Below are 23,504 nucleotides of genomic sequence, written 5' to 3' on the forward strand. Positions count from 1 at the left end.
AGCGCGAGGCACACCGTGAATACTTATGCATCTACAGCGTGGCTTATGAAAATAGCAATACCTGACAAGAATATGAATGCTGCTGCCGAAGACTGAAATATAACCAAAAGCAGAGAGCGACAGCCCGCACGCAAACTCCGCTTCCTTCTGAGAAGTGTGGGCCCTGAACGTCCCCTGCATCTTAATAAACCCGATTACGTGAGACTGAGGGCAGAGAGATGCGGGAAGGGAGACTGAGAGCAAGGCAGGAGGCATGAAGAAGGGAGGGAAAACTCAAGGGGACGGCACTGATTTGGGAAGGGCTTCCTAGCATCCTTCCAGCAGGGAAGCTGTCAGATTAAATTGTGACAGACGGCAGCCTCCCAGCATTTCCATTCAGCCACCACCGCTGCAGCGACAAAGAACTAAAAAGCCAATTTGCCTCAAGACTCTCAGCCTCGAGCTCCACGCCTCGTTGTGCCTCTCGCCACGAGAATTTTGCTCTGGGACCAGAAAGGAGAACGCAGAAGCGCAGCAGCCGTGCAGGTGGCACTGCCAAGCAAGTGAGCCCCGAGCCAGAGCGAGCTGCCAGGCAGCTGGGCACACCGACTGCAACCCGTGCAGCTCTCCGACCCAGCTCTACAGCTTCCTGAGCTACTGCCAGGGGGCTGACCCTGCAGATAGCAGCACCGCCCCACCAGGGGCTCGCACTCGCTCTGCAGGAAGCCAGCAGCCCCTCCTGCATTTTAGGAGCCCATGAGGTTCCTAGACGAGCGCTGAAATCCTGCTCGAGGAGTTTCGCAGCGTTCGCACACGGCTAAGGACGATGCGCGCCGTACCCACTGCATGTGTTCCGCCACTAGAGGCCAGTGAATCCTCAGGCACCGCCGCTTGCAAGCGGGAGGGCAGCGAGGAACCCTCCTCCGAGTGCTTTGCTCCTGGCTGAGCGCTGCGTTCCAAATCCCACCTCGTTATTAAGAGAGCTGCGACATCTCCGTGCCCTCCTCCTCCGCACAGCAGCTTTGTCTCAGGGCCCGCTTGGAAAGCTGGAGAATTATGCTGTGAAGCAGCTCTCGGTACCTTGTTCCCAGCTCATGCTGCGTTAGGATCGTGCATTAAGATTTTTGTGGTCACTCAGAAGATTACCTGAAGCACGCAACCCAATGCCTTTAAGCAGCAAAACGCGAACAACGGGTGGCTCTGAATAACAATGGAACCGAAACCCCCCCTTGTTTCCTTGCTGTCAGGTGGGATCACGCAGAGAAGGAGGGAGGCTCAGAAGCAGCCCCTACACCACGCTTGCTTTCTAGCAGCCCTGCACAGGTCCAGGGCACCCAGACATCTGTGTAGGCACAGGCAGGGCTCCAGGAAGCCACCCTGGTTCCTGTGCAGCCTCCTCCCCGTGCTGAAAGAGCCCAAGCGAGGAGCAGCAGGCTGACAGAGCGAGGGGGACCTCAGCTGGGAGCGTGCAACAAAGGCAAAGGCCAGAGCTCGGGATGCAGTCCTTTGGGTATGGGAGGACAAGATCAGGGGAAAAGGGACGGAGCAGCGTGGTAATGGAGCAACCTTTGGGGCTGCCTTGCTCACACCACCCGAAACCCTTCTGAACCGCCAGCTCCAGCACAGAGCCTACTACCGTCACAGCTTGCCCAGCCCCAGCAGACTTTTGCATTATAATTTCTCCTAACTAGAGGCTTTGGCACCGTACCATCCAATTGATCTATGGGCTGTACAGAAGGATTAAAGAACAGAATGGCTTCTTCCACTGCGGTAACAGCTCCCGGACTTCACTGAGTCATCGGGTGCTGCAGGCCAGCCTCGGCTCCCTGCCAGGCGGGCTGGCCGTGTCAGAGAAGCTTTCTGCAGACTGCTGGCAGCGCAGCGTGCCACCTCGGTGTCTGGAGCTGTCAGTCACGGCTGGAGCACGCTGCAGCATTAATACCTTGTGCATTAGCAGCCTTCCAAATGCATGCCAGGACACAGCTCGGCAGCCCCGTAGGCTGACCGAGGCTGCCTTCCCCAATAGGCCAGGGGCTGGTGGCTAACAGCTGTCCAAAGCATTGGGTACCTCTGGTCCTCTCCCCTCTCTGATGCTGGAAGCCCATCTTGCAACCCACAGGGAGCTGAACGCACAAGGAAGCTGCCTGCAACAGCCACAAGCTTCAGTGCACTCGTACCTAGCAGCTTCCCTGCCCTATTTCAGTCCTTTCTCAGCTGGCCTGCCCGAGTGGCCAACCTCTGCCAACAGCTGTAACTTCAAACCTTGCACTGGAATACTTTACAAGTTCAGTCTGAAGACTCTTGGGGACTTTGCACAGTATCATGTATACGCTTGGTTGCTTCACAAACCCCATTTTGTTTTCCGGTGTTCTTCATCTTTGGTTTTCGTTTTATATTCTTGGCCTCAATGTGAGTGCAATAAAACCCACCAATCTCTGCCACTAACGCTCCATAAAACTGATTTAGCAGCGCGGATCGGATCACTAAAGGAAGGCAGCAGCAAGAAGTCCATGTGTATTTGGGATTGCTTTAGGGAATGGTTGAAAATCAAGGAACTGTTTGAGTTGGAAGGGACCCTGAAAGGCCATCTGGCTCAACTCCCCTGCACTGAGCAGGGACACCCACAGCTCCATCAGGTGCTCAGAGCCCATCCAGTCTGATTTTGAGTGTCTGTAGGGATGGAGCACCAGCCTGACCTTGGGGGTCTGCAGGGACAGGGCACCACCACCTCTCTGGGCAACCTGTGCCACTGCCTCACTGCCCTTACCATACCTTTATCAGGGCTACCATTTCTCACCTTAAGGCTATTCTCTACCATCTCATACGACATTATCTACTGGTTCATACAAGCTTGGGTGTTGGAGGGCAACTCACTGATGAATGTACTAAAAGAGATGCAGGAGGAGCACCTGAGAGCTCTGAGTCTGCAGGTGTGCGGGTGGGATGGGCTCACACAGCCACACACCTGGGCACGCAAGCACTGCTGAGAGATGCGTTTCTCTGGCCCGATGCAACCCTTCCCCTTCTGCATCACTACAATGAGGCATTCAGGAAGGCAGAATCAGTTAGACTACACACACACACACAGGATGAAAGGTCATGCCTTCTGTGCCTTCAAATGCTAATATCAGTTAAGTAACAGCTTGGAAAAAATCCCCTTCTCTGTACCCGCTCCCTGCTGAACCGAGCAGCACCGCTGCCCGCCTGCCACATCCGACACAGCTGAAGAGCTGAAACTGTGCCGTTTTTCCTTGGGGCTCTGAAATGCCATTAGGCACGTTATAAATATCCACAAAGCTCCCATTCTCTCAGCCAAATGACAACTTGTACCTTATTATTAACTGCAGAGCTTATAAAGAAAAAAAAAATAGGGGGGGGAAGGAGCAGTCACACCGCAATTGAGGTATCAAATAGAGGTGCTGACTGGTGCTGGGAGAAGGAAGATGGAAAGAAGGAGCCAGTGCCAGGCTGGTCCTGCAGAGAGGGATAAGGCATCTCATGAAAACTGATGGCAGTTGAGGGAGTAGTGCTGGTGCTGTCAGATGGGAACATTTCTGAATCTTCCACTGCAACTACGCAACAACAAAACTTCCAAATGCATTCACAAGTGGAGAATACAAAATGCACTCAATGGGCAGGATCAGAGAATTATTTCCCAGCTATGTCAAATGTTCCAGTGGCATTTAGCAGCTCTGGCCCCCAGCAGCTCTGCCACTACCAGAAGAGGGGCATCTTCTCTTGAGAAGTGAAAAGGACAGAATTTGCAGAAATCCGGCCAACAAATCTACGTTAAAAGCAACAAAATGACATAATTCACTTCTTCGGTTTCTTCTGCCAAAAAGCACTCTCCCTGCTATCAATAAACGCAGAAAAGCAAACCTCCATCCCAGTGATGACAAGAGCACCCCTGGCACGAGTCAAGGCCCCGTTTTGGAGCAGAGCTCTTCCTGTGGTGAAGCTGAGGGCTTACTGAAGTACTTGCCAAACGTTCATCGACTTTATTAGGGCCCGTATTCCACTCCTCGTGTTTCCAGCACGGAGCTGCCAAGCAGCTGAGTAACTAATGGAGTGGCCAAGCTTCAACGCAAGGAAGATTAGAAGGAACCCTAACACCTCCTGACAACAGGTCTACCCACCCGGTGTCAGTGTTTCCATGATGGTTTATGTACTTGCCATAGAGACCGGACTCAGAGAGCTGTAGGTAAATGCTGTTGTCTGAGATCTTGCCAGGACTCCGACCCACACAGATCCGCATGGGCAGGCAGCTCAGGTTGAATAATCATCAGCTGGAATCAGGCTGTTTAACAGGAGCTGAAGCTTCAATTGCTACTGATGTGAAGCTTCCCGACAGACAAGGGGCAATTAAGAGGCTGTCACTGAACTTGCCCCATCTCTAGAAGCTGACGAAGCTAGTGATTCAATGGAGAGATATGGCAGGAAGGGAAATACGCTGTGTCTCAACGTGTCTTGTTCCTTAAACCCACACTTGGTAGGAAGGCAGGATTTCTGCAAAAGGACTCACCAATGCAAGACTAAAAAACCCAGCAAAGTTATGCGACACAGCTGTGCCTGTCTGTGACTATTTCAGACCGTTATACAGCATTCAGATAAAGGTCTGTAGGGTCTGGATCTAAAGCAGAGCAGAGAATTTGAGAACAAGCCCAGGCCCCGCAGCAGCCCTACTCAGTGCAAGGGGACGGGTGACCTCGCTGCGTGCACTGCAGGTTGCTAGGAAAAGCACGACCAGGCAATTCTGCTTTCTCTCCTGCAAATAAATACACACAGCTTTTGTTTACATTTCCTATTTCACCAAGCTCGACTCCCAGCTTGAAGCGACGCTTCCCGGCCACGCTTGTGACCCAAGCAGACTGCCTGCACCTCCCCATCTAATGATAGAGACTGATCTGAGAGAAGGCAGGGATGCTCATCCCCAAGCAGACAGCCACCATGATGTCCTCACAGGGAACACAGTACTCACGACCAACCAGACAGCACTACAAGAGCAATTCAGCACATGCTACGTGTGCTAAACCAGAAACTCACGTGCTACTGAGCAAGAGAAAACAAGAGGCTCCTAGGGGTGACTGCTCCTCTGAATCACAACGCTAATAGAGACATGACCAGGACACATTAGAGAAATGAAACTTAGTTTTGTCAATTTATTTGAAATCACAGCATGGGCAGCGGCTGCAGGTTTTCTAGGAAACATCTTAGGCACCCTGAGACAGAGCATGACTCACTTCCCCATCTCTGCCACTGTGGCACAGCTCTACCACACTGAAGAAGTACCTACATTTTCACAGCAGGTGGAAGACCTCTGTAGTGAAGGAGGAGTTATTTTAAGCACAGAAAGCAGGAGCAGGCCCTTTAGGACGAGAGGCACGCTGTTTGTGTATGATGTTATTAGAGGGAAGCATCCACTGTGAATTCTCTGTTATATTTAATAGCCGCACGCAGCAACCTTCAGTACACAGGCAAGCCCTTGATTCAGCTCAATGCAGTTGCTCTCCTCCAGCAGCTGCATGTAGCAGCGACCAAATTCTTCTAGGGAAACCTAATATCAAGGGGTAGGAGGCAAGGAAAGCTTAGCAAAGCCATCAGATTTCAGGGACGGTGAAAGCTCTCCCATCAACCGGGTACAGCCAAAGCGCTACCTGGAAAATCCATTCTACGCAGAATAAAGCTGGAAAAGGTTAAAGTAGATGAAAAAGGTATTCTAGAAGCTGGCAGAACTTGAGACCAGCACCATGACTTTCTCAAATTCCAACGCATTTGGCACAAATTCTTTACAAGACCTTTAATCCTCCTAGCATTGGCCGATCCTGCAGTGGTATCCCATTAACTTTCTGCTACTCTTTTATTGAGTGGCAGTGATCGGGCACAGCCTAAGAACTGCTTTTCCTTTATCCCACTGGAGGATCTCATCAGCCACAGATTCTTAGAACAGTTGTTCAGCCAGGTGCAGTTTGTGTGGCCTGTATCCTAACGGAAAGCATCACAACAGCAATTTGTGTGCCCTGTACACGCTTCCCCTTCCCTACTACCAGCACACCATCTCGGGGTGGAGAATCTCTTAATGCTTTGAGATGAGAAGGCTGGAGGTAGCTGCTGCTCACTGTTCAGACGTAGGGTTTGGAGTTTTCTCCCTCCAGCTGCTGGCAAGCTGTGGTGGGATGTGCAGTGGGGTGGGGGAAGGCTCGCTTCCAGCAGCCACACCTCAGCATAGAGACAACGTGACTAACCCTAGAGGGCTGAAGAGTGAGCATCCAAGTTTTGCTCAGCAGACCAGAGCTACAGGCCGGATTCTTCAATCTCCTAGAGATGTTCTGCCTTAAAGATGTAATGAATGATTTTTACATGGGAAAGGCTAAGGCAGCGGATCAGTGAATATCTAGTGATGCTGAGAGCCAGCCAAGGGCTGTCTCCTTTGCAACAAACAGGAGGAAAAACCCCAGAATGGTACAGCTTAATGAATCCAGCATCCCCCAGAAAGATGAGTTCTCACTGCCTCTCCTCTTGTTGACATCACTCCTACCCCCTCACTCCTGCACTGCAGAGATGCGACTTGTTTGCAGAGATGCAGCAGGCTGGCTCACCCAGCCGAGCTCCCAGACAGCTGATTTTCTCGCTCCCCAGTCAGTGCACCTGCCCTACTCTGGCAACATCCCCACTTTCCCTATCAAAAGCTCAGTGATTTTCACACCAGGGTGGGCCTACGTCAAAAGATGAGCCAAGATTCCCACTCCTGTTCCCCCATAACACACACAACTCAACAGCGAACCTTCCCAAACCCTGCACTACCACCACGACCACCCTCTGCCCCTAATGGCTGTGTCCCCAGCACCAGAGCCTCGGCACAAGCCCGAAGAGCGCAAGCGCAGTTTGGCCGCGAGGACGCAGCCACGAGATCTGATATTTCACTGAGATTTTCTTTTCAGAAGGGAAAATCATGGAGGCATTCCAAAAAAGAAACCACACGTCTTAAAAATCTCATGAGTTGTTCAGCTAGCAGATGCTGAGTGCGCCAGCAGTTCGAAGCTTTCCTGCAGGTCCTGAAAACGAGAGCTGCGGAACTAGCAGCAAAAGCAAAATTAGGCATAAAGCTAAAATTGGCCTGGCAGGGTAATTGTGATTAGAAAGTAGAAAGCTGCACCAGTTTGCTGTCACCGTGCAAAAGGTGTGGAAGCTCTTATTAGCAGTTTAAAGCTGCCAATTAGCTTGAACACTGCTGAGCTGCTCTAAGCCTCTTAGACTCCGCACAGCCGATCGCTAACCTTGCGGAGGGTAATTGAGCCTTGCCTCTCCCCTCCGCTCCTTTTCTCATAGTTCGCAGCCAGCTTTGTGAGATACAGCGTGGAAGATGCGCGTGCTGGGAGAAGTTAGCATCTCCTCTGATGGATCCGTGCCAGGGCCCCAAAGCACGTGGCGACCGGCGCGCCTTGATGAGTGGAACCAGAAAACACAACGTGATCCCGGTGGGAACCTTATGAAAGGCGCAGGTGTGCTCCGGGCTCAGCCCAGCCTGCAGACAGACAGCTCGGTGCAGGGCTTGGGCACTCCCATGACATCACCCGCAGAGAAGCTGCTCTCCGTGGAAAAAACAGCTCGGTTCCCAGGGTAGTCAGGGCTGCAAACCTCCCGTGGCCGCTCAGAATCATCGCCGTGACCCTGCCTGCAATACTGAGCAGGTTTTCCTTCTTTCTCATTCCGTGCTCATGCTTCGTCCAGGACCAGGAGTCTTTGCTCCTGAATATTAAGTACGTGTTTCTCTCGGTTAAATCCCGCTTGGCCTACAAAACGCTTTGGAACCTCAAAACAGAAATGGATATTACAAACCTGAAGAGAGGATTATAAAAGATTACATGCCCTTATTACCGAGCTGCCAAGTTCTGAGAAGATTCTCAAGTGACACTTCTCCCTAAAGCAAGGAGAAGCTTTCGTGAGAGCTTTAGGAAGTGGGAAATGAAGAACAGCAAAAAAGTTAATTATTCTTGGGAGAAAAATCTGCAGTTTCTCCTCTTAATTAACTTAAGATCCTTTTCTTATCCAGCTCTACACCGTTCTCCCTGTTCTGCTCTCTGTAATGCTTACTCTCACCCACCCTAATCTCCATCTCACAGCCTCTCCAGCAGCAAGCACCCAGTCTGCTCTGTTCACTCTTGCATCTTTATTCCTTGCAGGCAGCCCACAGCAGTGCAGGAAGGAGGCTGGGGAGAAGCATCCTGAACCTAAAAAGGACTTGGCCCAAGGCAGCTTCGGAAAAGAAAACCAAGCAAGTGAAAAAGAAAAAACAATTCAAAAGCAAAGACTTCTCAGTTCCTGCTTATTTTTTGGTTGCACAAGATTTCAGTGTACCTGTGGTTGAAGCTAGACACACACATGAGCACAAGCAGCATGTGGAGTTTGGAAAAAGCACTGTTTCCAGACGTTCTGCTCATGCAGACAGCTTTGTCCCCCAGCCTTGCCAGCAAGGCACCAACCAGCAGACACTCATCTGCCACTGCCTGGCTTCAGGACCCTTTTGCCTCCTCTGGGCAGGTAAAGAGAGGGAGGTGTAGAAAGAGCAAATGCAGAGGAGCATTCCTGGGAAGACAAGAACAAGCCACGGGCACACTCAAGGTGGTAAGAGAGTGACCACACAAGTTCAAGTGGAGTTACTGGCAACAAACACACTTCCTCTGAGCCTTCCATGTGCAGACTGCGTTATGCCACACAGCCTTCAGCTTTCCTTCAGAAAAAATACGAGGCATCCATTCACCCATTGCCACTGATCTGAACAATCTCAGCCCCAAAATCTATTTCTCAAAGCAACATGAGGATTGCTGAATTCCCTTCTCTTTAATAATACCTCTATAGAAGCACAGCCTCAGCGGTCTGCAAAGCCATGCTCCGTGTGGCTGTGGTTTTCCTGATGGGAGAAAAGAGTAATGGGGAAAAATAATTATCACAAAGCCCTCAGCAGGATGCTCTTCCAAACCTAAGAGCTCCGAATACTCGGTCAGCCTGCCAGCACAGCACTGAATCTATCGCAAATAATCTGAATCCCACACTTAATCCAGTACGGAGAAGGAATAATCTGTGCCACCTCTTTCTCTTTGTACTTGTATGTTGTATTCAGGTGTACGAGGCCAACTTCCCCTTCTAAATCGACCCAGGAACTGAATCTGTTTCTGGGGAAGGAAAGCTGGCTCTGGGAGAAAAATCCACTTTGGCTCAGCATCAGGCAATTTGGTGAAGGAGGATTTCTTTCTTTCTTTTTGTCTCCTCTAGGTCACACTGGAGGAAAGTAGCAGCGAAGGGAAGAGGCAGAAGGAGAAATAGCAGTGCCAGAGTAGAGAAGCTGCTGGTGCTGGCACAGGCAGCTCAATGGGATGCCTTAGTGGTGCTGGGACCAGGGCTCCTGACACGGCACCAAAGCAGGACGAGCAGGTTTACTGTACTTCTGGCAAACACAAACGAGCATGATTAATGCAAGCTTTGATGAAGGTCTAGCTAATTAAAGGGGATCCGTAGCTGGGGTGCAGTATTTCAGGTATTCTTAGGCCCAGTGGGTTTCCCCTCCTCATAACATGTTTCCTTCCCTCTCAGGCAGGCTGGGCTGCCCTGAAGAAAGGGAACCCCACATCTTCCCCTCAAAGCTCCCATCCCACTCCTGTTCCATCCCCGAAGCCTGCAACACACCCAGCACACAGGGACTAAACCTTCCTCTGCTCACTTTGCTGATTTCTCTGATGCTGAGCAGTAATGCCACAAATCCCTTAAGTGCAAACACGCACTTTTCCCCAGACGTTTTCCAAACCGACATCCCAAAGCCCCCACGACAAATCCCCTTTTAGCAGGCTAAAACCACTGCTGCTCATCTCCAAAATCCTCGAAGGAGGCCGAGTGAGCTCAGCAAGGAGAAAAGTTCTTTCCTACAGCAACACTAAACAGAAATTTATAGGTCACAACCTCTCGGAAACAGTCCTGATAACATCTAATTAGCAGCCCTGCTGTGCAACTGCGTTTTGTAACAGCAAATCCGACCAGACTGGGAGGGCAAAGGGAATCTCTATGTCAATGTGATGGTTTCCATCCAGTTTGGAGATGTGTTTCACTTCACTGCTTTGTGGGATTCCCCAAGTTCTCCAGTGTGAATGATCAACACGAGTGGTTTATGAGTTACATATGAAATCCATGTCGCTTCTATCAGGAAACAGTTACGGGGCAGCATGGATTGATTCTCCAAATTTCTTTTTCGACAGCAATACTAGGAATTCCCTGCTGCCAGAAGATGGGTGGAGAAGGTAAGGAAAGTTCACGTCCCCCAGGGACTTTGCGAGAACCAACGCGGACAATACCTTGAGAAGCATTTCCTTCCAGCTACTGTAGATAGCTGTCCTTAACGTGCCTTTACCAGGCGGCCAATTTTCCACCGCCGAGTACAATGAGGTTTCAAAACACACACGGAATGAGAGCATAAACAGACACAAACATCCACTTGGTGATACAACAAAAGAAAATACGGGGCAGAAACCTGAGCAACTCTATTTTCTTCCCGATTACAGAAGAGCTTGGCCCATTGAGTGCCCTCTGCTCCTCCCGCAGGTGAGGCAGGTAGAGCCCAGGCTGGCAGTAGGAAGCCAGAGTGCTCACAGCACAGCTGAACGTCCTTCACAGACAAACAGAGGAGGGGCAGCACTAAGGAGTGCTGGTTGGGGCACAGCTTTTTGCTGGGAGTTTTGAGGTTGCTGCCTGCACATCCCTGGAGCCGCGTGGTACCCTACCCCCAGCCCCCGACGGATGTCTAACTTATTTTTGCAAATCTCTGGTGATAAAAACCATGCATGGCATCTTGCTCATTTCCTCCTCTCTACTTAAGTTTGCCAAAAACTTGGAGCTCTGCTTTCCCCCGCCACATCCACAGAGCAGCACTGTTTGTTCTGCTGGCAGTGACTAACGATGATCATGCACATCCCTTTTCTGTGCAAAATCCCCTTTAAATAACAGAACGAGAAACAAAAATGATATTCTGTTACCCAGTTTCGCTAGCCCTGGAGCAACTAGACACCGTAATGAAAAGAATAAATAATAAGCCTATTTTTACTTTCCTGAAGTCTCATGTGATTTAAGTCCATTAAAATGCAAGCAGGAATTTTATTTTATCCATCAGTGACCACACTCCACTGTCCCTGAGCTACAACTGTCTCTCTGCGAAATCTCTGCACTTACGAGGAGTCAAGCTGTATGTTTAGGAGCAATCCATCTAGCAAACCTTGCTTAACATACATATGGGTGCATATATATTTCACAAGGACCGACATTTCTCACGTTGATTTCCACCGATCACTGAAAAGAACATTCAGTTTCATGTTTGCTCATCTCTGAATAAACAAAGCGAAGGCTGCTGGGCATCCGCAGACAAATGAGACATTGCAGATGTAGACAAAACCCATCATCACCCTGAAAGCATTTCTCTTTCAAATTATACAGCCACGCAGGAGCTATTCAGAGCGGAGATTGTTATGTGTGTTTTTAATTCAGCCCGGGCTGCTGGGGGCAGGCTCTGTGCTGTCACATTTTCCCTCTGTGTATTTGACAATTCAGACTCGGTAAGGACAAGTCCTTTGATACATAACACAATACAACTTCTTTTCTCCTCTTGCTTTACAGCTCTCATTCCTGAGGACGGGTCTGTTCACACGCAGCACGCCTACCTGGAGGTTTGCCATTAAAATAAATACATCTGCATCTAAACAAACATCTGATCCCCCATCGAGCACAAACATTTAAAATCAAATACCATCAGTGCACCAGCTGGATCCACGCTGCCCCTTCTGCCTGCAGACTTCATCCCTTTTTGTCTCAGTGTTTTGGAGACAGACAAGCCCGGAGGTAGAAATCACAGCTGCCACAGTGTGAGCACAAAGCTGGGGGAGGTCTGGGTGCAAAGGCTGCACCATGCAGCTGAGCTGATGGACACATAACATTTGAAACACTACACACAATGACACTGTTTGGGAGAGCAGCACAAACATCACTTTCTCAATTAGTACATTTCGGCCACGCATTTCTTTTGTTGAGAAACCCCCTGCTCTGCACAAGGGATTTCCCTCAGACAAACCCAGTGGCATTCTGCGATCACAAGCCTTCACTTCTGGTTATAGGCACACAGCATTCACAGAAAGTTCAGAAGAAACCTTACAATGAAGGCAGAAAAAGATATATATTTCCTAGAAAGAATGCCTTCCCTTCTGCATCTCCTGCAGCATATCCACACAGAAGATAAAGACCTCTCGTTACAAGCAGCTCCTGGGGCAGATTCTGCAGCTGCCTGTGGGGAGCTCCTTGCTGCTGCAGATCCACCAGTGAGGAATTACCTTGTTGGTAGGGCTGCAGCAGTCACACAGCTGCACGAAGGGGAGGAAAACGTGTCACAAGCACTGCATCAGATAGGGGCAGACCTGAGTTGGAGGCAGGGATGCCCACTTGTGCCCACTTGCACCTAACGAACACCCGAGGAGCTCACAGCAGGGCAACCACCTGGTTTGGGATGCATACAGGACTTGTCTCTCCGGCACCAAGAGGAAGAGAACTCTGCACAATATTTTACTGACACTCACTGGTTTGCCCTTTCCATGCAAGTTATACATACCACTATCTCACTTACTCTTCTGGAGTGCCAGGGTGAATAGCTCAACCTTTCCCTTTCGGTTAGATTTTAATAGTGAGACGTACACAAACCTCTTAATGCCTAACAGCACCTCCCAGCCCAGGCCAGCAGGATGGGAAAGCAATCCTTCCCCACATGCCATGCATATTCCATGAGCTCTCTGGATGGAAGGGCTGCCGACCCTGCTCATCTCACGGGGTGGTGAGAAGGAGCCAGCCCTGCACGTGACAGTGACACATGGGGGGGGGGGGGGGGAAGTCGTGGTCACAAGCATGAAAACCAACAGACCACACAGCTCCTTCACAGCTGGCTCAGAGTGGTTATTGCAGTTCTTTACCATTTTTTCTCCCCCAAAACTTGGCCCTTGTTTTGAAGGCTCAGCACATCAGCAGGAAGCTGCACAAAGCAAAGAACTGTCATTTCAAGACGTTGGTGGCTGAAACTAGGCTTGCGTTTTTATCAGGCTATAGTCAGGCTGACAGGAAACCTATGGCCACAGCAGTGCAGCCGGAGGCCTGCAATAGCACAAGGCTCAGCAGCCGTAGCCTGAAGACACTCACACCTCCCATCACCAGCCCATCGAGCACTCAGGGAAACAGCCTGCTGAGGCTGCTTACACAGGACACTGCCACTGTCTGCCAAAGCAAGGTTGCTGGCGTGGAGATGTAGTTGGGAGCGATTCAGATCTGTATATCTACCTGCTCATTTGGAGCTGTGACAAGGCCATTTCTCAGGTACTAGTGCAGCCAGAGCTGATGGGAGCCATGAGGAGGATGGAAACACGTGGCAAGGATCAAAAGCTGGCAGATGTTTCTGCAGTAATTCATCAAAACCACATGTCAAAGCATCCGTGTCACTCACCGACTGTTAGAGGAGAATCATCCCTAGAAGTGACTACATTAAAAGGGCTTGCACTTTTCCTATGAAAAAGGGTCATAACTCTTAGATACAATGGGAAGAAAACTGCAACCTAAAGTCACTGAGCTGAGGAAGAGTGAGATGCAAGAACAAGTCTGGCCCTACCATCACCACAACCATGCGTGATAATCTTAGAAGATTTCGAGATCGTACCTGGGAGGATTTTGAGGATGGGATGCAGGAAAGCCCTTCTGTTCCTACAAGATACACAAAACCAGCTAAAGTGAGATGTAAAATTAAGGGTTAGGTCTGCTTATCGCTTGCTACTGGACTTGGCAATGCAGCTCATTGAATTTCACCTTCTGAAAAGAGGGATTTGTCTGCGATGAGGACAGGAGGAGGAAGAGGAGAATCTGAGAGCTTTGCAAAATCTCAAGAATGAGAATTCAGACCTCACTTAAAGGCAAGGAGTCATTAAACCAACAGATAAGCTTTCATCTCCTACTTCTCAAACCAATAGCATCAATAGCAACATGTGGTAACAACTGAGAGACTTACACGCATTTCAGCTGGAAAAATGCAGTTGCTCACTACCTGTTCTCACATGCCACTGCCAAGAACTCAGCCCTTTTCAGCATCACTTTTCACACAGCAGTTTTTGAGAGGGATGCTCCTATACCAAACACATCCATTAAAATGAACAGCAGATTCCCCATGAGGAATAAAAGCAGAGAACGCCTGCTCTCTAAGCACAAGCTTCTTTGAAAAACTCATTATTTCAATGATTTTTTTTTCCCCCACTTTCTCTGTACACAGCATTTTTTTAATCCCACTCAAACCAGCAGCCTGCACAGAGCTCTCCTGCCCACAGAGCACCAGATGTCTACCTTCAGCCTCCCTCATGCAAGAACAAAACCACGCGGGGGACAGTTGGTTTCAATGCTAACATGTCAAGAGGTTCATGCATTAGCTTGTTATTTATGTAAACAGCTTCCTCTAAAACAAGCGATGTTTTACAGGATTATGAAGCATTTATTCAGAAGAGTCTAAAGAGCCTTTTGAATAACTACCACAGAGTACCAGTAGAGAAGGCAGAAGGCTAAATAAAACAAATTAATTAGTTAGAACAAGCAATCAAGTGATGCTATAAATAAGGGCACAGAGATAATCTTGTGCATGTTTGTTTACATCTAACATGCCATTGCTTTGAGTCCTAAATCAAGCGCTGTTAGCATTGCAAATGCACACCATTCATTATTTGGAAAAATGAAGCAAAGACCCAAAATGAATACTTTCTTCTGGGTTTGTTATTTTAAGGAAAAAGAAAAAAAGGGTCAACGTGCCTAGGAAGCGCTGGTTGTGTAAGCACGCCGGCAATTCTCATCTCACGCCAAGCTCCATTATGGGCAGCAGTTGTGGAAAGGCAAAGCAGGGAGCTTTGCTTGAGGACAATTTCTCCACAGCAGAACTTACCCTCCGGCCACAGACTCCAAACGTCTCTGAGAGTTAAGGTTCCCATTTCTAGGATTGCAGAACCTCGGAGTTTTCCAGGATAGCTGAGCCACGGGATATAGTTCCCCTTTCTGAGAACTTAGACAGCTGCATTTTAGATCTATCTTTAAGAAGAATACAGAATTTTAAGAAAAACCTAACAGGGTTTCTCGGCACTGCTTTATGCATGGTTCCTATGCCTGATCTGTGGGGAAATGAAAGGAGAGGCTGCTGGGGCCGGGCTGGGTGCTGACCCATGAGCTGCTCCTGCCCCAGGCTGGCATTTCTTGTCCTAGAGACTCGATGAGTGACACATGAAGCTTTGCCAAAGACCTCAACCCCAACTGCTTTCCAGACACAGCTCCTCCTCTGGAAAGCGGAGACTTCTTCCTCCTCCAGCCGCTTCCTTGAGGCCCTGTCTGGCCTGTTATCAAAGGAAAAGCTTCTCCCAACAAAACCCAAAATCTTAACTTTGCTGAGAGCTCTTTCTCCTAATCCCCATACTATCACTCCTTGACTGCTTCTAAGAAAGCAAACCCTGTTTTCCCTGAAAAGAAAATCCAGAGGACTAGACGTCTCTAGGACACAATTACCCTTTCCACAGATAATTAATTCCCACGCGATAATTTCTGATTATCAAGGTAATCAGAGATAACAATATAGCAAGCGCCAGCTGTCAGCACGCTCTGCACAAAAGCTATAACATCCTGGCAGTCCCACAGACAACAGACCACAAAGGCAACAAAAAGCAACCTGGAATGTGAGACTCTGCCATTCCCCCATCATGATTTCATGAGTCAGAAAATAGCTCCCACAAATACAAATGTCCTCATTCATCCCGGTGGACGTTAATTTTTGGCTCCAGAAAACATGGTCTGGCATTAAGAAGAATGAAAATCAACAGTCAAAGCTGAAATGAGCACAACTACCTGCTTAGAGACACTCTTTGTTAAGCATAATTAGCACCAGATGAGAAATTTTATTAGCCTCAGATATCGTTGCTAATTATTTTCCGTTGTGACCATAAACATCATCTGCATAGCGTTAGCCTATCACCCACAGTAAACAATACCGTGCTCATGATGAAACAGGCTTGGGTCAAAATCAAAACCACTTGGGAACAGTGGTGAAGCAGTGTTCAAAGCTGCAAAGTGCTAGGAACGCTCCCTCGTGCGCCTCACCCCTCTGTGACGTTCTGAATCTGTTCTGCCAATTAAAGGTTAATGACTGTAAACATTCAGACTAAACCGTGCAACGAAACACATGGGAACACAGATAAACCGACATTTACGGGGCACTTAAATGGACGTATTACAGCATAAGTTTAATTGTGTAAAAGTTCCCTAATAAAAGCCCCACCAAAATAAACTACTTAATAGAGAACGGCATTTGGGGGCGGAGGAACATGAGTCAGTAGAAGCACTTCTAAAACGAGAAAGCACTCTTAAGAACTTGAAAACAGAAAAGCTGCCCCAATGAGCAACAAGTACTGAATTCCCATTTCATACAGTTCTGCATTTTGGGAATCACTGACGAAATGGAACAGCTTGGCTTTAATCTGAGTTACAAGTGTGAAAATACAGCTTCTCTCTAAACAAGTTTATAAGGAAAGATAAAAGTATAGAATTTAATGACTCTGGACTGCAGAGATAGTAATGAAGAGCACCAAGCTTGAGTAACTCTCCTGAGTCGTAAAAAAAGAACAACTCCTCCAGAAAAGCAATGATATAGGCTGCGCTCTCTCACTCCAGGCACAAAAACCCCTCTAAAATGAATTAAAGCATGACATCAAAATGATAAGACTGAAGAAACGTATCATCATACAAGCAAAATTTGTGAAGGAAATAATTCGGCAGGAAGCGTCATTATAAAAATCTTTATAACAATAGAGTGCCTGTGGGAAGCCAAACGCACATCAAATACAAGAAACCAGTGTTTACTCCCTCCCTCCTGCAAGCCAAGAGGTTCCTGCTGAAGATACAGATAATTGATTCTACTGAAGAATCATTTTGTCATCCATCTCCAATTAAACCTGCACTGCCCTGAGACTTAGATAAGAAGGAACGGCGAAATAAATGTTATCTGAGAAGTTGCTCACAAATACACCCTTAACAGTGTTTAGGGTCGTTAAAGGGTCATTGGCAACACACAGAAATAAAATTTCCACGCAAAAGCTCACTGACAGCCCTCGGGTCCTAGGCTCTGAGCTATCTGCACAGCTCCATCCCTACGTTGTTTCTACAAGATGGGCAGCAGTGTGCCCTGTGCCACAGCACAGCTCTGAGGAGCAGCTCTCCCCAGGTTCAGCACCCGTTCATTCCCCAAGAGCATGCCCACATCAGCCCAGGAGGGGTTTGTGCAGCCAAGAAGTGATGAAGCAGTGTCTGAACACACTTCCTAGACTGTGAGACCAACTGGAAAATATTTACCCAGTTTTTTATTTTTTTAAATCCCACTTCCCTGTTCAAGCTGCCAAAGAAGCAACCGGTCCCCTTTTGGGAGGTAACTGTTTCTTGGCAAAAAGGAACTGCTCTTTCCCAGGTTTACAGAGGTCAGTAGCAAAGCAGCTGCTGCCCAAAGCCATGCAGAGGTCCCAGCCCTTGCAGTTCTGGCACGAAGATAAAGCAGAATGCAAGAGGACAGGCACGCTTCAGAAGGAAGATGTTTCTGTTTTCTTTAGAATTGATAATCTGTAACTATTTCAGAGGAAAGTGGAAATGCTTTTAATGAAGTGAGTAAGTAAAGGACTTGGCTCCTTTGACTGGCGGCAGAAAGCATGCCTCCGGGTTCTTTTGGTTCAACTCCAGAGCGTGCCTCTCAGACTGGGCATTCAACAGCACAGGAAAGGTTCTCCTTGGTGAAAGAGAAATTCTGTCCAAACAGATGTTTCCTGGGAGACTTTTGATCGAGCTCTTCCAAGCTAAACTGTTTGCATATTTTGGAGAAGCCCCGTGTCTCACACTATCTCTTGGCAAGTCACAAGTCTGGGCAGACCACAGGTTTTGTCAGCCCGAGGATTCCCAAATTCCGCCTCTCGCACAGGAAAACAAACAGTTTTCTTGCGTTTTTCCTTTCACAGCACACAGGACTGCAGGCATGGGAAGACACCTTCAGCCCACCCAAGCACCATCGCTGCCTGTGGACAATCTGCCCACAGAACTCAGCCCAGGCGGTATTTGGCGGAAGAGAAGAGCTCAGTGCTTCTGAGCACCCAGTAACCCAAGAACACAGCATATGGGTTACATTGCTCTCCCCACTTCTGCCCGCAGGTTCTCCCCTCAGACCCAGGCCCGAGCCCCCCGGGCTCCCCAGTTTGCCACCAGGCCTCAGGGCAGCTGAGGCAGGCCGACCCTGCAGGCCCAACTAACCCTGGCTTCCTTCAGGAAGAATATGTCTCATGACAAGCTATCAGCTGTCCCATGACTACATAACCCACACAACAGCATGTCTTATGGGGTGAACGAGTTCTTTCAAACCTCAGCTGTTGTTTGCTTGAAGAAAGGAGGCTAAGCCTCCCAGAGCAGGGCCTGTTTCAGGCAGTTTTGCAGGTGACGACGGCACAACCTTGTTTCCCCGAGCACCTTCCTGGCTATGACTTCCTCCCTTGAGACAGTTTGACTTTTAATCTCAAGTCCCATTGTTGTTACTCAGTTCCTGAGCTGAGAGCCCCTCTGTAAAACCACTTTGGGTTAGCTCAGACAGAGAATTCAGGCTCCAAATGCCAAAAGGCTTCCTCATCCCGTGACCAACGTAAAGTATTTACAGCGTGGTGGCTTCTCACAAATAATCCTTTTCTGCTGTTCACTTTCCTCAAGCTCCCCAACAACCTAGCTGACCAACAGCATTTAGGAATTGTTGGAGAACCATTTGGCCCCAAAGTGTGCCAGAACAGTGTGGAAAAAGGAACTACAGCATGCTCTGCCCTTTAAAGATTGCAAGTACTTAATCCAAAATACTTGAGTCATATGGAATACCTTCCCAAAATAGCTTGCTGACATATACTGGGCAGCACAGACCAAACCAATTGTCCAAAGCAACAGACCAGCCTGCAGTAATAACAGCTTCCTAGGAGGTCTCAACAACAGCGGGAGCCTGTAGTACAAGTCTTTCTAATACCAAACCAACCCCTTGTCTTCAGTGACAACAGGGTAGTCAAGTCTCTTCATTTTTTTCCCCCATGTATTCCACTCAATTTAACAACTACTGCCAAATTCCACCCGAGCAAGGTCTTGGAAGAATACAAAGCAATGAATGTGGGTAACGATTTCGAACAAACCCCAAGAAGCTGAGGGAGATAGTCCTTCTTCATCACCACCTTCCTACAGCTGTTTGCTTTGTGTTTTAAACCAATGAGACTGCTCCCAGTGGCAAACACAAGCCTGTAAGAGACAATCCACTGTGACCCAGACCCACTACCTGTGTGGACAGAGTATTTACTAATAATAACAACAGCAAACTAATTTTTTTTGAATAGGGATGGCTTGTCCAGCAGTCTCAAGTAGGTCCAGATGTTACCAGCTTTTAATATGATAATCTGGAGGACTCTGGAAAGCACTGAGGTTTTGGAGAGAAGGAAAGTTTCTGTTTATTATAAATTTAAACTTTGCTCCCCTCTCCCTGCCCCCAATGCCTCCTTAGTCACTCAGATCAGGCTGGGTATCCCACTAGAAAGTCCCACAAAAGACCAAGAGAACAGAAGGCAGATTTCTCCCTTCTTCCATTTTTTTTCCCTGCTTGACGAGCGTTGCTAACAGCAGGGCAGATTTAAGCAGAATCTCAGACCGGCATCTTGCTGACCTCAATCCCAGCTGGCTAAACCTTCATAACACCGCTGTCCTTGGCATCTAACAGAGAACAGACGTCAATTTAGCTGATTGACTGCAAAACTGTGAATCTGGTATGAGGAACTAGATCCATTCCACTGCCTTGCACAGTGGATAAAAGACAGCTTTATTTCTCTCTCTCTCTCCTCTTAGTACTTCATCTACAGTAGCAGGCTTGATATATCCATCAGTACACAACAACTCCTCTGAGGCTGCTGTGCTCGCAGCATTGTATGCGCCACACATGCAGTTCATTTTGGAGAGAAATGCTTCTGCTTCCTCCAGAGACATCTGTTTTTAAGGGACCTTCAGGTTCTCAAGCACATGCCAAAGCATCAAACCACTTCTCTGCCAGGAAAGGCCTTTTTTTTTTTTAATTAAGGTAGAACAGCAGAAAGCTGCAAATCTCATGTAAACAAACACCAAACTTCAAAACCAGTTCAAGCAACTATGATATAACCCAAAAAATAACTAAACACACCCGTAGCACAAACAGAACATAACAAAACAGAGTCCATTACCTGCGCACAGATCAATTTGACTATCATCTGTTTTCCACTCCTCCAGTGGCTCACTGGGGGGCTGCTCCCCTCTTCGATTGAGTATCTTCAAAAATCCACTTGAGAGAGTTGAGAAGATGCCACGAACAAAATAGCCGTGCTGCTCGTAATCCACCGAGCGCACCGCCTGCAGAAAGGGCTTGGCATTCCTGTTTGCAGAGTGCGGCACGGGTTCGGACAGAGAGCGGTTGAAGGGAACCCGCAGTGATCTGGCCCTTGCCTGGAAGAGCATCTCCGTTGGATCTTCGTGGAGATCCTCAGTGCTGGTAGCATCCATGCTCGCAGAACTCTTGACAAGACTCGGATCGTTACCTTCTCCTCTAAGGCTGCAAGAGCGTGCTCTTTTGCTTATCCTCCAGGGAAGCCGGGGATGCGTTTGCCACTTGTACGCTCCGAGCGCCTTCTCTGGGTCCGAAGCAGTTTGTTTGCTCACCTTCTTGCTTCTCATTTGGTGGTACCAATGATAGTCCTTCAAGGCAGCGGTGCCAGCATCTTGTTCTGACAAAGACCTCCTAAAGGTCCTGGGAGAGAGACTATAATACTTTTTAAAAGCACTCATTTTCCAGCTCTTGAATTTCAGCTTTTAACTTGCATCCCTCGTCACTCAGAAGTCACATAGCTGTCGTTCCCGGCTCAGCATTTTAATGCCCAAATCATCTTCTTCACTGTTGTGACAGAAGGACAGCGGAGGTTCTTCCTGAAGAGCCTGAGCATCAATCCCAGCCCTGGAATTCCTACATCTCGGCAAGGAGGACAAGCTCTCACCTACAGCAAGCTGCTCTCCAACAACACGCTCAGCCTCGCTACGCCTGCTGCTGCTTCCTGCATTGTCGCAGCTCTGCACCGAGCTCTCAGGAAATGACTAAAAGAGCCCAGCCATGAAAACCCACAGTGGTGATCTGCACCAATCACACTTCACTTTTTTTCAGTAGACATTAAAGATTCGGTTAAACAAAGCAAAAAAAAAAAGAATGTGAAAGTACTTCGCTCTAGAGTCACAGCAAAGTCTCCAAAAAGCGTTAAAATTGCAGTGTTCTGCTGAGGAGCATGCACATCATGTTCTTCAGTTAAGTAGTAATGTACATCAAATAGAGCAACACGCAACATAAAGGTGATCCCTAGAGTTTATATTTACCACAAGTACCTCACATCACCCCCGAGTTTCCTTTTAGAGAGAAGTAAATACCCAGAGTCATCACAATTGGGTGCTGGAAGCTTCACAGAGCAAAGGCAAGGAATGGAGTAAGGAGAAGGAATGCTGCAACTTAATATAGTGAGAGTGTAAATACACCAAAGGAAAATAAGTAAAGGGGAGGAGAAAGAGCAGAGAGGGTGGGTGGGACTTCATCCATCATGCACTGAAGCAGAGGTTGAGAAAGCTTTGAGGCATGATCCTCTGGCCAGCAAAACACGATAGTGGGCATATTTGTCTTTTTCTTCCTTTCTTCCTCTTTTTTTTTTGGTATTAAGAGAATAGGGCTTTATTTTCATACATCTAGTTAGAATAAGAAGGATGGAAAAAAATAGGACTGTTTAACCGAGAGGAAAAAAAATCCCCTCGCCTTCTCTACAATTTAAGAAACAGCTGACTATTTTAAAATCTCATAAAGAAAATATCTGCTGGCGAACTCAGATCATGCTTGCCAAGTTTTAGACCAGAACACTTAAATCTCAAGTCTACTAAAAATCCCTGAAAATAGGAGGTTTATAATGGAAACGCTGACAGACCCTTGGCAATCAAGTGACAATGAAAACCACTTCTCTGGTTAAATAAAATGATAATCTGCTCTGGCAGACCAATAAAGCTTAACTGACCCGCTATGGGATCTCGCCTTTAAGCTTCGACAGCATTCATCAGCCAAAGTACATTCCTGACAGCTGCAGATGCAAAACTTCCTCACTTTTGTATGTGTATTGAAGAGGGTGTCACTGCATGGAGTTACCCAAAGACCTCCATCATGCAGAGAAATAATTTGTCTGTTCAGAAGCAAGCCACGTTCCTCAATTCAAAGCGAGAGAAGAGGCTATCTGAAGCTGAGATACTGCATTACAAATTCTGCATCCAAACCACTGAAGCTGATTCTCCTTCGCTGGAAGTTGTGCTGCTCAGCACAGAAGCCCTCGATGGTAACACGTACCTAAACAAAAGCTCTGCTGTGGTTTCCATCCAGGGTAAAGATCCTCCAAGAGGCACAAGACAGAGTGCTCCCAGCATGACAACGAGATGGAGAACTCACCAGGAAAAAAAAAAAACCTCAGTTTGCTGTTCTCCAAGCAGACCAGGAAACACTTTTCTGTTTTCTGATCCCAGACATTGCTGAAAACCCTCGGATGCAGCTCACCTGGTCCCATGGACTTGGGCCCTCAGGTTGAGGTCTTAGAAATAATTCCCACCTTGACCCTCACTGACTTCTATTAGTTTTTCTCCTCCATGATCCCTCTCACAGGGCACAGAGAAATGGGAGCCCTTAGTGCTGAAGACTGAGGCAAAGACAGCATTGAGGACCTAGATCTGGGCCGTGTCTGCTGTTACTCGGTTACCAACCTCTTTCAGCAGTGAATCCTGGTTTTCTTGTAAAGCCTGTGGCCACAACAGCAGCAGCAGTGCTTTGAACAAATGCTTTGAATTAGTCAGTCTGGTAAAACAGGCTTTATGGAACTTTAGAAGTAAGTGTAAGTAAATCCGACAGACGACACTGTGGTTCATTCTAATGGCACAAGCCATAATCAGCAGAGAAAACTGAGAATGTGGGATAGGTTTCTGGTTAGCCCTGCAAGACTTGCACAGGGTTTCCACAAGCACATCTGCACCAACTTTTGGGAGCACACAAGGGCAGAAGAGGACAACACAGACAGCTGGTGCAGTAGCTGAAGTCCTCCTGAGATCTGCTTGCTGCAGATTTCCAGCATGCTTTGCAGCAGCCACTGAGCTGAGCACTGACACAAAGCATGTTTTTTGCAACAGGGCTTTAAAGCACTTATGTGCTGGATCAGAGGACTGGGTATGACCAACATCAACGACTGAGATCAGACAGTTTGCCACCAGTTATGGCAACATTATTCCAACACAGGAGTTCAGCCCCACAGCAGTATGGACAGAGGGAAAGCTGAGGTGGGACACTGGCCTTTGCATGCAGCCAG

The 23,504-nt window shown here is 48.0% G+C and overlaps 1 protein-coding gene across 8 annotated transcripts in view; it reads right to left on the reverse strand.

The window, feature by feature from the left end:
- Positions 1-23,504, reverse strand: part of RASAL2 (RAS protein activator like 2) — a 157,355-nt gene that overhangs the window by 86,002 nt on the left and 47,849 nt on the right. For 2 of the 8 annotated variants that reach the window (XM_021405472.1, XM_021405471.1), the window contains exon 1: positions 20,325-21,199. The exons of 5 other annotated variants lie outside the window; for them this stretch is intronic. In XM_021405472.1, coding sequence (XP_021261147.1) covers positions 20,325-20,922 — 598 coding nt within the window. In that variant the 5' untranslated portion in view covers positions 20,923-21,199. Of the gene's footprint in view, positions 1-20,324; positions 21,201-23,504 lie in introns of those variants that run through there. One more of the 8 variants, XM_021405473.1, reaches the window with a different exon arrangement.

Source organism: Numida meleagris, chromosome 7, assembly GCF_002078875.1.
Source record: "Numida meleagris isolate 19003 breed g44 Domestic line chromosome 7, NumMel1.0, whole genome shotgun sequence".
Taxonomy (NCBI): Eukaryota; Metazoa; Chordata; class Aves; order Galliformes; family Numididae; genus Numida; species Numida meleagris.